We start from the raw sequence: 15,767 nt of genomic DNA, 5'->3' as shown, positions 1-15,767 counted from the left end.
AGATAGCCCCGGCTGTGTGCACGCACTCACATTCTTCAAACAACACGAGCGCTTCTTGCTCTCTCTCTCTCTCTCTCTCTCTCTCTCTCTCTCTCCCTCTCTCCCTCCCTCGTGCATATTAACCAAAATCATTAGACACGATAGAAAAAGCGCGGAACGCCAAAGTTTCACGTGGAGCATTCGGTGATTTTTTTTTCTACATGACAGGCTGCTGGCTCCTGTTAATTTTATTTTTTTTTATTTTTTGGAAAAGCACTCTCTGTATTAGCTTAAAGCCCTAAAGGTTACATTGGTTACTGTATTCTTTCAATTGCTCTAAACAAGTATTTTGGGTGAACTTTTTTATTGAATGCTAGACATCAAGTTGTTGTTATTTTCATCTGAAAGAAGAACTTTTTTTCAGTAAGCTAGGCCCTATGTGTTCAGTAAGCTTTATTCAGTAAGCTATGTGTTTTCAAGGCTTCAAGGTTTTATTGAATGCTATCTCTATACAAGTGCAAAGTAATGCATTCTTAGTCTTTTATTTTGTAATTTAAGAGCAATAAACATATATTGCAATGTTAAGGAATTGATGTTTTTTTCATTCAGATATGTAAATCAACATGTATAAATTGTTAGTAGTCAATTAATGGGGAGATAATCGAAATCAAATCGGGCTAAAAAATTAATCGTTAGATTAATCGATGCAGCGAAAAAAATAATCGCTAGATTAATCTGTAAAAAAATAATCGTTTATCCCAGCCCTAGCCAGGATCGTCTCCTAAAGAGGATTCAGCTGCGTGATCGGAGTGCCACCAGTGCAGAGCTTGCTCAGGAATGGCAGCAGGCAGGTGTGAGCGCATCTGCATGCACAGTGAGGCCAAGACTTTTGGAAGATGGCCTGGTGTCAAGAAGGGCAGCAAAGAAGCCACTTCTCTCCAATTGATCTTCTGCAGAAAGCATAGTGAATGGACTGCTGAGGACTGGGGCAAAGTCATATTCTCCGATGAAGCCCCTTTCCGATTGTTTGGGGCATCTGGAAAAAGGCTTGTCCGGAGAAGAAAAGGTGAGCGCTACCATCAGTCCTGTGTCATGCCAACAGTAAAGCATCCTGACACCATTCATGTGTGGGGTTGCTTCTCATCCAAGGGAGTGAGCTCACTCACAATTCTGCCCAAAAACACAGCCATGAATAAACAATGGTACCAAAACACCCACCAACAGCAACTTCTTCCAACAATCCAACAACAGTTTGGTGAAGAACAATGCATTTTCCAGCATGATGGAGCACCGTGCCATAAGGCAAAAGTGATAACTAAGTGGCTCGGGGACCAGAATGTTGAAATTTTGGGTCCATGGCCTGGAAACTCCCCAGATCTTAATCCCATTGAGAACTTGTGTTCAATCCTCAAGAGGTGGGTGGACAAACAAAAACCCACTAATTCTGACAAACTCCAAGAAGTGATTATGAAAGAATGGGTTGCTATCAGTCAGGATTTGGCCCAGAAGTTGATTGAGAGCATGCCCAGTCGAATTGCAGAGGTCCTGAAAAAGAAGGGCCAACACTGCAAATACTGACTCTTTGCATAAATGTCATGTAATTGTCGATAAAAGCCTTTGAAACGTATGAAGTGCTTGTAATTATATTTCAGTACATCACAGAAAAAACTGAAACAAAGATCTAAAAGCAGTTTAGCAGCAAACTTTTTGAAAACTAATATTTATGTAATTCTCAAAACTTTTGGCCACGACTGTATATATATATATATATATATATATATATATATATATATATTTGAAATATAAATCTTTTGTAAACCTACAAATGTCTATCATCCCTTTTTATCAGTTTGATACACAGATTTACTTATTTACTAATTTAACATTAAATATATGCAAAACAAACAAACAAAAGCAAACTAACCCTTGTTTATATTTGTAATCTTTTTAAAATCAATTTAAAAAAAAGAGAGAAAACTGCTTAGCAATTAATACATGGAAACAATCTCTGCATCTGAAAAATATTATATTATATTAATCTGTCATTTTTGATCAATTTGAATAAAAGCACAGATTAATATTATTAATTTCTTTCAATCAACCAATAAATCAATCGTTCTGACCCAAACCTTTGAACGGTACAGTATGATCTATCACATCATGCAATAAGATCATCAGCAGGAAATGAGCAGCCTTTAAACTTTAGGTAGGCCCATGTTATTAAAGTAAAGAAATTAAACTTAATGCTTTATGTGCACACAGAAAAACCCCAAAGGACTGATCTTCGCTCTCGTCTTACCTCACCACTCTGACAGCCAGAGGAATGAAGAGAGAGAGACACTGAACTTTACACTCAACAGTTATGATGAAACACTGGGCATTTACAGTTCAAACTGATGTATGAGCTGCCAAGAAAATATGCCACAGCTGCTGTTGTACTGAATGTACAATATTTAAGGGTGTATCTTAAAGGAAATTAAGGTTATTAATTTGTTATGCAAGACACTTGTGAAGTGTGAGTGATTTGTGTGAATCAGCCTCTCCTGCCCTACCTTACAGCACGCGAGCCGTTCCACACAGACGGACATTCAGACTGATACGGCCAGTCCTTGACCTCCAGCTTGTTCTCCACCACATCCTGCCATTCACACACACACACACACACACACACACACACACACACACACACACACACACAGGTTTAACTGACACAAGCTGATTTATCAGTAAGCAACATGACACTCATCTTTATTGGCTCTTCTCACTAATGATTAAAAAATAACTTTTACATAATATTTGTGCTTAAATCCATTCAAAGTCATCGGGTCTCCTCAGAAGATTTGGTTTAAACCATTTGATTCATGCGAGTTAATTTTGCCATGTCCTTATATACTATTTGAAACTTAAAAAACGGTGGAAAGGATTTTCAATGGATGGTTAGAAATCTCTCACATTGCAAATATTTTCATTTGCGTTTCACAGAAAAAAGAAAGCCATAGAGATTTGGTGCGACATGAGGATGAGTAAATAATGAGAGAATTATAATTTCACAGATATGATATCACAACTATGAGCTTGTTTGCATATGACCAAAGTGTAATTTATTTTAAGTATTCAGCAACTTGATCTGCCTTATGCAGGGATACAAAGTCATTTACATATAGAAGACAAAGATAGAGTAACAAAAACGATCTACAGTTAAATAAGTCTACAGTCTACAGGTGCTGGTCATTTAATTAGAATATCATCAAAAAGTTGAAATTCCATTCAAAAAGTGAAACTTGTATATTACATTCATTCATTACACACAGACTGATATATTTCAAATGTTTATTTATTTTAATTTTTATGATTATAACTGACAACTAAGGAAAATCCCAAATTCATTATCTCAGAAAATGTTTATATTGTGAAAAGGTTCAATATTGAAGACACCTGGTGCCCCAATCTAATCATCTAATTAACTCAAAACACCTGCAAAGCCTTTAAATGGTCTCTCAGCCTAGTTCTGTAGGCTACACAATCATGGGGAAGACTGCTGACTTGACAGTTGTCTAAAAGACGACCACTGACACCTTGCACAAGGAGGGCAAGACACAAAAGGTCATTGCAAAAGAGACTGTCTGTTCACAGAGCTCTGTGTCCAAGCACATTAATAGAGAGGTGAAGGGATGGAAAAGATGTGGTAGAAAAAAAGTGTACAAGCAATAGGGATAACCACACCCTGAAGAGGATTGTGAAACAAAACCCATTCAAAATGTGGGGGAGATTCACAAAGAGTGGACTGCAGCTGGAGTCAGTGCTTCAATAACCACTACGCACAGACGTATGCAAGACATGGGTTTCAGCTGTCGCCTTCCTTGAGTCAAGCCGCTCTTGAACAACAGACAGCATCAGAAGCGTCTCGCCTCGGCTAAAGACAAAAAGGACTGGACTGCTGCTGAGTGGTACAAAATTATGTTCTCTGATGAAAGTAAATTTAGCTTTTCCTTTGGATTTCAGGGTCCCAGAGTCTGGAGGAAGAGAGGAGAGGCACATAATCCACGTTGCTTGAGGTCCCGTGTAACGTTTCCACAGTCAGTGATGGTTTGGGGTGCCATGTCATCTGCTGGTGTTGGTCCACTGTGTTTTCTGAGGTCCAAGGTCAACACATCGTATACCAGGAAGTTTTAGAGCACTTCATGCTTCCTGCTGTTGACCAACTTTATGGAGATGCAGATTTCATTTTCCAACAGGACTTGTCAGCTTCACACAGTGCCAAAGCTTCCAGTACCTGGTTTAAGGACCATGGTATCCCTGTTCTTAATTGGTCAGCAAACTCGCCTGACCTTAACTCCATAGAAGATCTATGGGGTATTGTGAAGAGGAAGATGTGATATGCCAGACCCAACAATGCAGAAGAGCTGAAGGTCACTACCAGAGCAACCTGGGCTCTCATAACACCTGAGCAGTGCCACAGACTGATCGACTCCATGCAACGCCACATTACTGCAGTAATTCAGGCAAAAGGAGCCCAAACTAAGTATTGAGTGCTGTACATGCTCATACTTTTCATGTTCATACTTTTCAATTGGCCAAGATTTCAAAAAATCCTTTATTTGTATTGGTCTTAGTTATATATTTTTTTTTTCTGAGATACTGAATTTGAGATTTTACTTAGTGGTCAGTTATAATCATCAAAAATAAAATAAATATAATAAATATAATAGTCTGTGTGTAATGGATGAATATAATATACAAGTTTCACTTTTTGAATGGAATTAGTGAAATAAATCAACTTTTTGATGATAATCTAATTATATGACCAGCACCTGTAATATGGCCTATCCAACTACTTATAATTATATATATATATATATACACATATACATATATATATATACATACATATACATAAATATATACACATACACACACACATAATACCATTCACAAGGTTTTGGTAAGTAAGTTTTTTTTTTTTTAATGAAAATTCAGCTTTGCACCATAGAAATAAATTACATTTTAAACAAACAAACAAACCACTCAGATAGGAAAAAAAAAACTATTTCTGGATAAAAAAAATAAAATAAATACTAAAACATTTATTTGCTGAGCACTACATTTTTTACGTTTGTCTAAAAGTGCTTTAGACACAGTTTGGTAACTGATGTTTAAGAGTAAGTGTCACTCACCTCCATTATATCTTTAATCATTGGTGTCCAGCGAGACACTTTGTAAGTCTCCTCATCTGACCGGTCTCTCCGAGATTGTTTACGAAAAGAAAACATGCTCGGCTGTTATGAAGAGAGATGAAGGTAAAACGGAATATCAGAAAAAATAAGTCCCTGTTAAACAGCATTTGTATTTCACACGTCCAATCAGAAATGTCAAATACTCTTAAATAAATAGTAAATTTATCCTTTACTGTGGTTTAGAAAATGCCATTGAGTGTCAGGAAAGTTTGTTGGTATGGATGCCAAATACATTTAAAACTACAAAACTGTAATTTAAAATGCATCAGAACCAAATAATAAGTCACCAGTATGAGCGAATTATGCAATATCAGTAGGAAAAGAAGGAGTGCCAGAGGAGACAGAAAGCATCCGCAGGCTCACCGTGGATAGAATGGGAACTCCCAGATGTTCCCAGTTCAGGATATACCCTTTCTCATCCTCAATTTTCACATGCTGAATCAGTTTATTCAGGTTCTCTGCTGTCGTACCTGCTCATCACACACAAACACACATACAGCTGCACTCACCCAGCAGGAAAACACACTGCCATTCAAAAGTTTGGGATGAGTAAGATTTTAAATGTTTTTAATCGAGTCTCTCCTGCTCATCAAAGCTATATTTATTTGATTAAAAAAAATTGTTCGACGAATCTCAAAACTGCCTTTTCTTTCTAAGATTCTGGAGAAGGTAGTTTTTATTCTAATACAATAATTTGTAATATTACGTTTTTTTCAATCTGGGTTTAGGGCAAAACATAGCACAGAATCAGCACTTTTAAGTTTAAAATAATATACTATTTAATGCTGATTTTGGGACCTTGTCGATCCTAATGTTATTGGACCCGAGTGCAGCATTCGACACCGTTGATCATAATATTTTGGACTGGAAAACTATGTTGGAATAGCTCTTAAATGGTTTAAGTCATATCTAGCAGATAGAAGTTTCACTGTAAAATTGGGTGAATGTATGTCAGCGTCAGCTCCACTAGTGTGGAGTCCCTCAAGGATCTATTGTTGCCCCCCTTCTGTTGTCACTGTACCTTCTCCCTTTAGAAACTATACTTAGGAAACATGTTTCATTTAATTGTTATGCCGATGATATGCTAATTTTTTTGCCACTTCAAAAAGACAATGGGTCTGGTATGAACTTTTAAACTTTTAAAATTTTATGAAAATAAAATGGAGATTACGTTTTTTTGGGGGGCCCAGTCAGCAATCAAACTACTATCAACTCTATTCTTAGCTCCGTGGCTAAACATAATAAAGCAGTAGTGAAAAATGTAGCTGTACTTTTTGACTCAGAATTCAAATTTGCCAAGCAAATAAATTTGGTGGTAAAATCTTGTTTTTTTTTCTTTTAATTTGAGACTTTTAGCAAAGATGCAGCCTTTTTTCTCTTGAAAAGACATTTATTTTTTCATGCTTAGACTATTGTAATTCTCTCTGTATGAGAGTTGGCCAGAAAGCCCTGGCATGTCTACAGCCAGTTCAAAATGCAGCTGCAAATATGCTGACCAGCACTCGAAAGTCATATTACGTTGTCTTCTCTCAAATCGCTGCCGGTCCATCTCCGAATTGAACATAAAATTTTAGTGTGTGTTTTTAAATCTCTGAATTGGTTGGCACCAACATATCTGGAGGTACTGAACCAGTATTCCTCTGTTAGTCCCCTGAGATCATCTGACCAGCTATTTTTAGTGGTTTTAGCTATTTTTTTAGCTATTTTCATGATTTTTCTTTTATGGCAAAAATCATTAGGATATTAAGTAAAGATATTTTGTAAATTTCTTACAATAAATTCATCTAAACCAAATTTTTGATTAGTAATATGCAATGCTAAGAACTTCATTTGAACAACTTTAAAGGCAATTTTCTCAATACTTCTGTAAACTTTTTCCACCCTTAGATTACAGATTTTCAAATAGCTGGATCTCAGCCAAATATTGTACTATCTTGAAAAACCATACATCAATCGAAAGCTTATTTATTCAGCCTTCAGATGATGTATAAATCTTAATTCCAAATTGACTGGTTTTGTGGTCCAGGGTCACACATGGCGCAGTTGTGCTTCGGGTGTCCCGAGTTCGAATCCTGCCTTGTGGACTTCTTTAAAAAACACTGAAAGTTTTACTGATCCCAAGCATTTGAACGGCAGTGTACTAAGCTTGACAGTTTCCCAATCACTACATGTCAAGAACAGAAAAATGCTCACCGTTCAGACTGAAGATGTAGAGAAGAACGGCCCGGATCTTATCAGTGGTGTCATGTGGGTGCAACAGCACAGGAAGTAACGTCCTCATGGGGTCCTTGACCTTCTGTCCTTCAGCATCTGCACCCACAGCCAGATCCTACAAGCAAAGCACAAAAAGACCCACTAGAGACACACTAGAGGTCTGCATTCCCATGGCTCTCCTGCGTATATTTACATATACATATATTATAAGTTGTCAATGAGTTACAGAGCAGAATAAGGATAGAGCGACGTGTCCTGTCCTTGAAGGATGTTCAACTCTGTTTTGTCTATATTTTTCTTAGCCTATAATTTTAAATGAAATATGTCGCATTTATTGTTCACTGCAACACTTTTCCTGCGGTCTTAAAATCAAAGGAATTTAGTATTTTGACAAGACGGATAAAAATAGCTAATTAGGCTATTTTTGTACAACCTACATTTTTTCTCTCTGCAACACTTTCTCCTATTGTGTTGTAAATGTTAAACGAATTGTATCCTGACAAGATGAATAAAAATAAGAAATACAATTTTTGAATTTGAACATTTTCATCTTCTCTGACACTTTTTTTCCCCTACTGTGTTGCATACAATATTAAACACATTTTGTGTCTTAAGATAATTCATATAAATTCTAGTCAAAGTCAATAAAATCAAGACTTTGGACAAGACGAATAAAACAACACAAGTTTGTGCAGACTACACTTTTATTTGTTAGCCTATCTTTCTTTCTTTCAGTAGCGGAAATTTAAATGTGAGACTCTGGAAACGAGATCTAAATTTAGCGGGAACGGTTGCATCAGGAAGAAAATTATTCTAAGTGGACAGCGAGTGAATAAAGAGTGAATATATAGCAGGAGCGGGTGGGTGCAGAATATAACCTTGCGGCAGCAGGACTCAAAAAAGTAGTCTTAGACTTTCTCTCAAGGCATCATTAAGCGTTACCTGTTCGGCTTTGCAGAGTTTTTCCACATTCTTCTGGTAATGATTCATCAGATCCTCAGCTAAACTTAAGTGGACAGTTTTCTGAGGGAGAGAAATGGGAATATTAAACTCTAAGTGAGAGTATTAGGCAGCCTCCACCACCACTGCTGAACGTATATGCAGTATGAATGTGATGTTCACAGTCACAGGCGTCACGTGAGAGCACGCTCTTTCAGGACATGAGTACCTGAGTCATCTGCTTGCGGAAGCCTGGCATCTTCTTCATGAGCTGTGATAGGCCTCCGATTGAGATCTGCCAATGACAGGGGCATCTATGACATACTCACATGAGGGAATCTGCAGCTGGACACTACTGTTATTGTTTGGAGGAATAATTAATAGTACAAATACACTGTACCTTCTCATCGGCCTGTTTCCTGTCACCTCTGCTGGCAGAGATTTCCTTCACCAGTTTGGGGATTTGCCTTTGGAATAAATAAATACAATAGTGCTGGTTACATTAACAAGTATATTTATGACAGTAATAGGTTTTGTTCCTGACATCACATCTGGATGTTTTACAGGGGTTTGTTGTGCATAACCCCCATAATGACAAATACCAAAGCTACAATGCATTTATCTTTTGTGGCTAAAGCAATCCCATAATGTACTACAATAAGCTCCAAGGAGGAGGAAGGAGTCTGGGGTCAGGGTGAATTATTATTATTTATTTTATTTTTTTTAAGAAGAATCTAGGATGCATTAACTTGATAAAAAGTGCTATTTATAAATGTTACAAAAAATATATATTTCAAATAAATTCTGCTCTTCTGAACTTTCTAATTCTCAAAGAATCCAGAAATATAAATTATATCTCGGCTTCTCAAAATATTGGGAAGCACAACTATTTTCAACATTGATAATAATGAAATGTTTCTTGAGCAGTAAATCAGTACATTATTATGATTTCTGAAGATCATGTGACACTGAAGACTGGAGGAATGATGCTGGAAATACAGCTGCACATCACAGGAATCAATTACATTCTACAATATATTCACATGGAAAACAATTATTTTGAATTGTAACAATATTTCATAATTAGTGCTGTCAGTCGATTAAAATGTTTAATCTTATTAACGACAAGATGTGTCGATTAATTAATCAAGTTATATATGGCTATGAAACTACCCCAAAAAGATTAAAGCAATTTTTTTGAGAAAAAATAATAATAAAAATGAGAAAGTATTAATTAGACATTAAAAATAGTATCTTTTAAAAAAATATTTTATTTGATTCAACATTAAATGTATTACAGATAAACATTTAGGCTACACCAGCCCAACATAAACGAAACCAAACGGCTCACTCCTCCCAGTGACCGCGTGTCAAACGGTGGAGACTGAACTCACCCAGTGACCTCAGCAATGTGCATGTGACGTAGCTTGACCCATAATTCATCCTCTTCATTCAGTAAAGCTTCTTTCTTACAGCCATCCTTTAACTTATACCTAAGAGAAGACACACAGAAAAACACAAACACACAGGAGAAGCACAATAAGAGCAAGGATTCCTGTTAAAATAAATAGAAATCAAGCGATTTGGCTGAATTAGGTTGCGGTGTCATACTCATAGATGTTGTCCTTTATTGGTATGAGGTCATAAGCCATGGCCTGGTAAGTGAGCTCATGAAGAATAGGGCTAACAGGGTCCAGCGCTCGATCCACAATCAGAAGCTGAGCCGGCGTTTTATCCTGAACGTGAAAAGAAAGTAGTATCACTTATCAGAAAAAGAACAAACTTCACAGACTAAAGAGCAAGCCTCAGGGAAAACACAATCTTATTCACCAATCCTACTAGGGCTTTCCTACAAAACTTGGGCTTATACAGTCGCCAGTTCATTTTCCTGAATCAGTTCAATCTTATACAATGAATCTGTTTCAGAACGATTGTCCTCAATCCTCAAATGTTCAGGGAATTTCAAGTGTATATGAACGCATAAGATTCCCCGAATTACATTCATTGATAGAACTAACGCAATAAATACCAGAAATGATCGCGATATACGTTTAACCCTCTGGGCTTCTTCGCCCGAAAACGGGCGAAAACTTGAACGTTTTTAAATGTTTAATTTTTTTGCTTCATCGGATGGGGATGAAACTTGGTGACTTTTGTTGTATTACCTATATGAACACACAAAAAAATCAAGGAGATGATTCTGATATGTTAAAGGGTCGTAAAAAAAAAAAAGTCACACTTAGCTTCCTCCCGCCCGAAAACGGGTGACATAGGAAATGAATGGGAAATATGAAAAAATAGGAAAACTCAGAGAAACTTTTGGTGGTACAAGCTACAGATCAGCAACTGTGCTGAAAAAAAGTGTACAGCAATGAAGGGGTGACACTCTAGAACATCAAGAGTGCAAATAAGACCCCCCCCCACACACACACACACACACACCCACGCACACAAACACACACACACATACACAGATAAACTGGCGACTGCAACAGCAAATTTGTAGAATATTCCACATAAAATCAATAAATGAAAAAAAAAACTTGCTCAAATGCACACACACACACACACACACACACACACACACACACACACACACAGAGAGAGAGAGAGAGAGAGAGAGAGAGAGAGAGAGAGACTGGTAAGACTGCAACAGCAAATTTTGAGAATATGCAAAAATAAATAAATAAAAAATACAAAAAGAGACTCTCGCTCAAATGCAACACACACACACACACACACACACATTCACTCACACATACACACACACACACACACACACATTGTGTTCCCTTTCTAACCAAATGCTATAGTTTGATTGTAATCATAATGCAAAACCTGATACTTATCTAAACATTTTTGTTAAGAAAATAAAGTAATCATCTTTTAGAATATCTAAATGTATATCTAAATAAAAAAAACGAATAAGATAGAGAAATCATGTCTAAAACAACAAAAGGAATCAAAAAGCCTTTCTATATAGGATATATAGGAAGCTATAGACAGCCTACAGGCTGGTACAGGACATTACACAAAAGTGGCTATTTTTTAAAGCCACTAGATGAAGTTCTTCTCCTGGAACATTTTTTTTTTAGGCTAGCACTCTATTTTGATGTGAAATGCTGCATTTATTGAATTTTTTTTAAAAAATCAATATAAAATAAAAAATTATATATTAATTCTAATGGAAAAAATAGCTCATAAAAATTATATAATTAATGCAAAGTATCATAAAAAAATCTAAAAATTCTAAATAATAATCAGAAAACATTATAGAACAAAAATATATTTGATTGGTTATCCTGGGAAAAAGTAAAGTACAATTTTAAGGCTTCGCCCGTTTTCGGGCGGGAGGAAGCTAAGTGTGACCCATTTACGAAGAAGCCCAGAGGGTTAAGCCCACATCGTCTATCCCAAGCTCTAATCTAACCATATATCAATCAGTTACACTGTAATGCTCACCTTTTTCTTTGAATTATCATCCAACTCATAATGTCGTGCCAGTTTATTATCCACAAGTTCAGCCAACTTCTTTCCATAATTAAGACACGGATCTCTACATGGAACAGAAAATTCATTACAGAAAGGTAGATTAAACATCCATTCGAGCACCAGGTGTAGTCTGAGCACGTGCTGGCTGACTGTACTTCTTGAATCTGACTCCAGGATACTCGTCCAGCGTGGCACAGAGCGTTACGATCTGATCCGCTATCATCTCCAGCGTCTGATCTCGGTCCTGACTGTTCGGAGAGTAGATGCTCTTGAAGGCCTCTGCGTTATCACAGCTGAACACCTGCACAGCTCACCCATACAACACACACACACACACACACACACACACACAGAGTCATGAACAACACAGCTCTCAGCCATTACAGGCTAAATGAATCTCCAGATACACTCACCTGTGCTTCCAGCGGCAGAAACGAGATGTTGATCTCTTTACACACTCTAATGTGCTTGGCACAGTTCTTCTTCATCTTGTCGAAGAGATCATCAGGACAGTCTGTGGACATTTTGATATAAAAGTAATAAAAACATCACTCTTGCTGAAAATAACACAGTGCTGTCAAACAATTAATCGCATCCAAAATAAATGCTTTTGTTTACATAATATGTGTATGCACTGTATATATACGTATATAAATACACATGCATGTACATATTTAATAAAAATATGTTTAGAAATATATACATTTGATGTAAATTACAGGAATATAAATACATGTAAATGTTTTCAAAATATATACTGTATGTGCGTGTATTTATATATACATGATAAATATACACAGTTCACACACACATTATGTAATCGAAACATTTATTTTAGATGTGATTAACTGCGATTCATCGTTTGACAGCACTAACACAATTTTGAGATACTCGTATCAGTGAACTCACAGTCAGTGAAGAAGACATAGGCAGCTTTGTATTTGGGTTTCGGTTTGAAGTCATTAATAAATGCATCAATACACTGCAAATATAAAGCATCCGGGTCACTCACAGATCAGCACAGTAAAGTATGTGACATTATTACTTGTGTCAGCTGCGCCCTGACCTCAGCAGTGGCTCTCATGAAATAGATGGCCTTCATCTCTAGAACTGGCTCTCTGTTTTTGTGCAGGTCCTCCACAACTGTGAACAAACGAGAGAGTAACACGTTATGACAATAACACCCCTACCCCCCGTCTAACACATGTCTATTCTTTTGCTCGATGTGGAGAAAACCAAAAGCTTCCCTTCTGGAAAACACAGGAAGGAAGAGCGTCCGACTCTTCTCGCTACACAATGAAGTCTAAACACTGAATCAGCAGACGGCTGGGTTTCTGTCTGACACACATGATACACAACAGGACTTCTACGTACTCGTGATGCCCTCCGACATGAGGTCGGACATTTTGCAGCAGGAGGAGAGGAGGCGCGTGGTGAACTGGTCCAGAATGAGGATCTGTGAGGACAGGTTTGACATGTGAAACAGTCATTGTATTGTATGTGAATCATCTACTGGTTTCCATTACACTTTTCTTTTCAGATTAAAATACCCTTCATTATAACAAATGTCCAAAGGGTCAATCAGTGTAAAGTCAGTAAAAATTTTTTAGTACACTGATGCATAACTACAAACAATCAACCCTAAACCAAACCCTGACACTAACCCTATAATAAGTACACGTTGGTAATTAATAATACTAAATTAATTAACTGTGTAATTACAGTGTAATAGTGTGAGATGTGAAGTCTGATTTGTGAGTTCTTACGAACCGGTTCTTTCTAATGAATTTGTCAAAATAAATGAAAAAATACCATAAAGTATTAGCAGGGATAGTATGGTTTGATTAGTATATAGCAGTGGTTCCCAACCTTTTTCAACTCGCGGCCCACACAACGAAACACATATTTGTGCGGGCCACTGCAAAAAATATTAACTGACCCCGCTATTGTTCAGTGAACTGCTGTTGTTCTATATGCAGCACAAATATCTAAGATAAATTGGCGGTTTATTCTTAAACCAATCAGTGAGCTCGAATAGTGGAAGCATAGTTACAGTGTAATATTTATTTTGTTATTTTATATATATATATATATATATATATATGAAATGATGTTATTATGTTATGACTTAGACATTTTTACATATATGAACAATATTATTTCTTTTAATAGTAACTGGCGGCCCACATGCAATACCATCGCGACCCGCTAGGGGGCCGCGGCCCACAGGTTGAAAACCACTGGTATATAGTAAAGTAAATGTGGTGAAGGTGACCTGCTCAGCCTGTGTTTAAACAGCGGGAGCAAACAGAGGGAGTCCAATCAAGCAGATGAACCTGGACAGCCCTCAGTGCCACAGATGTGCAAAATATACACAGAAAACATTCAAACTGACCTTCCATACTTCTGACTTTCTGCAGTCTGCAATGAGGGTGTCCTTGATTCCTGTGATGACGAATAAAGGGATCTGTTAGTTGTGGCAATGAATCAGTTTTGCTGATGCAACGGGAAACTGAAAATCCCAAAAAATTTCAAGACGCTTTACTTTCTGTTTAGAGTGTGTTCTGCTTGAAGAGTAAATGAATAAATCCACATGTAAATGAATAAATAAATAAAAACGCTTAGAAATATTATAAATAAGCATGTGTGTAAAATACTATTTTGTTATTTTATGTAGATCTTGACCTGTGGATGTGTCTCCTATTCTGAGTTATATACAAGTCATATATAAATAAAATAAACATTTAATATGATTTGAGCCATATATCACAGTGTTGGGAATTTGCTGAGGCCCCCTTAGAATCACTGCAGTATAACGTTTGATATGTGAAAGTGCATATAACCATTTATAATACTTTTAAAAACACATAGACACATATACACATTACGCTTGAATCCATATCTTTAACATTGAAAAATTACTTTGTGTTTGTGTGTGTGTGTGTGTGTGTGTGTGTGTGTGTGTGTGTTTGTTGTTATGGCCAGTTGTCATCAAGTGTTGTGAACATAAATACCAGTCCATAACTCTGCCGACCGGAAGTCATTAAAGTTCACAGATTGGAACACGCGCGCGGGAGAACTTAAGTTCCATTATGACGTCTCCAAAAGTGAGGAGAGGTTACAGAACCCCGCAGCTACTGACCCTTTCCCCGTTACAAACGGAAACCCCCGGAGCAGGACTGGACTGGCTAACGTTAGCACAGCAGCTAACGGAAACTGGGACTCAATGACACATGCGAGAAATTTACTGAGGCAAACATAGCTCAAAAAATAAAACGGAACACAATCCATATTGCAGCTCGTCTCCACTGGCACCAAAACAACGCCTAAACAACTTCATTAAACGACTGAAACTCTCTCAGGATAAACCCATCTCTTTAAACTTCTGACAGCTCTTCCACTGAGCTGAACTCTTATAAATGACGATGTATATAAGAGGGCTGTAGAAAAATCACCTCATTACTCAATGTACTTACTTTGCCAAACAATTTTTTTCAAGCCGTGATCTGCTCCAGTTGCCATCTTGAGTGAGGCACAACAAGTCTACGGCCGCGCGCCTCCGTCATCTGGGAGGGGTGAGGGAGCGCGCGTGCACGTGTGGAGAGTTTTGCCAGAAGAAGATATGCACAGATTTATAAACGCATATCAAGCATAGATCGTGCTCAAAATGTTTATTTTAATATATTCTGAAAATTATAAGTAACAAACAAACAAAACAAAAACTGTGATTTCGATGAAAAAACCGGGCTGGTCGGCAACACTTTTACTTTTTTTTCTCGGAACGAGTTTATTTTTTAAAGTCTGGATTACAAAAACTACATTTCCACCATTACTGGCCAGAGAACAAGATAAAGTTCATTAAACATGTCATTCTTCAATTGCTTACGAATTTGTTATTTAAAACTGAAT

At 37.1% G+C, this 15,767-nt stretch overlaps 1 protein-coding gene and 1 long non-coding RNA gene across 2 annotated transcripts in view; one reads left to right on the top strand and one right to left on the bottom strand.

Annotated features, from left to right (window-relative positions):
* The window catches only part of stxbp3 (syntaxin binding protein 3), a 20,957-nt gene extending 5,511 nt beyond the window's left edge, over nt 1-15,446 (bottom strand). The window contains exons 1-17 of the mRNA XM_059527232.1: nt 15,335-15,446; nt 14,254-14,303; nt 13,233-13,314; nt 12,925-13,001; nt 12,768-12,840; nt 12,272-12,372; nt 12,014-12,159; nt 11,829-11,922; nt 9,978-10,102; nt 9,761-9,859; nt 8,767-8,833; nt 8,596-8,661; nt 8,370-8,450; nt 7,407-7,542; nt 5,577-5,683; nt 5,154-5,255; nt 2,532-2,617 (exon numbers count right to left, since the gene is read on the bottom strand). Coding sequence (XP_059383215.1) covers nt 2,532-2,617; nt 5,154-5,255; nt 5,577-5,683; nt 7,407-7,542; nt 8,370-8,450; nt 8,596-8,661; nt 8,767-8,833; nt 9,761-9,859; nt 9,978-10,102; nt 11,829-11,922; nt 12,014-12,159; nt 12,272-12,372; nt 12,768-12,840; nt 12,925-13,001; nt 13,233-13,314; nt 14,254-14,303; nt 15,335-15,380 — 1,538 coding nt within the window. The 5' untranslated portion in view covers nt 15,381-15,446. The remainder of the gene's footprint in view (nt 1-2,531; nt 2,618-5,153; nt 5,256-5,576; nt 5,684-7,406; nt 7,543-8,369; nt 8,451-8,595; nt 8,662-8,766; nt 8,834-9,760; nt 9,860-9,977; nt 10,103-11,828; nt 11,923-12,013; nt 12,160-12,271; nt 12,373-12,767; nt 12,841-12,924; nt 13,002-13,232; nt 13,315-14,253; nt 14,304-15,334) is intronic.
* Nucleotides 1-15,767, top strand: part of LOC132117662 (uncharacterized) — a 150,746-nt gene that overhangs the window by 103,473 nt on the left and 31,506 nt on the right. The window lies entirely within an intron of this gene.

Source organism: Carassius carassius, chromosome 37 (assembly GCF_963082965.1).
Source record: "Carassius carassius chromosome 37, fCarCar2.1, whole genome shotgun sequence".
Lineage (NCBI taxonomy): Eukaryota > Metazoa > Chordata > Actinopteri > Cypriniformes > Cyprinidae > Carassius > Carassius carassius.
The sequence above is the reverse complement of the archived record's forward strand: the minus strand, read 5'-3'. Positions and strand labels throughout refer to the sequence as shown.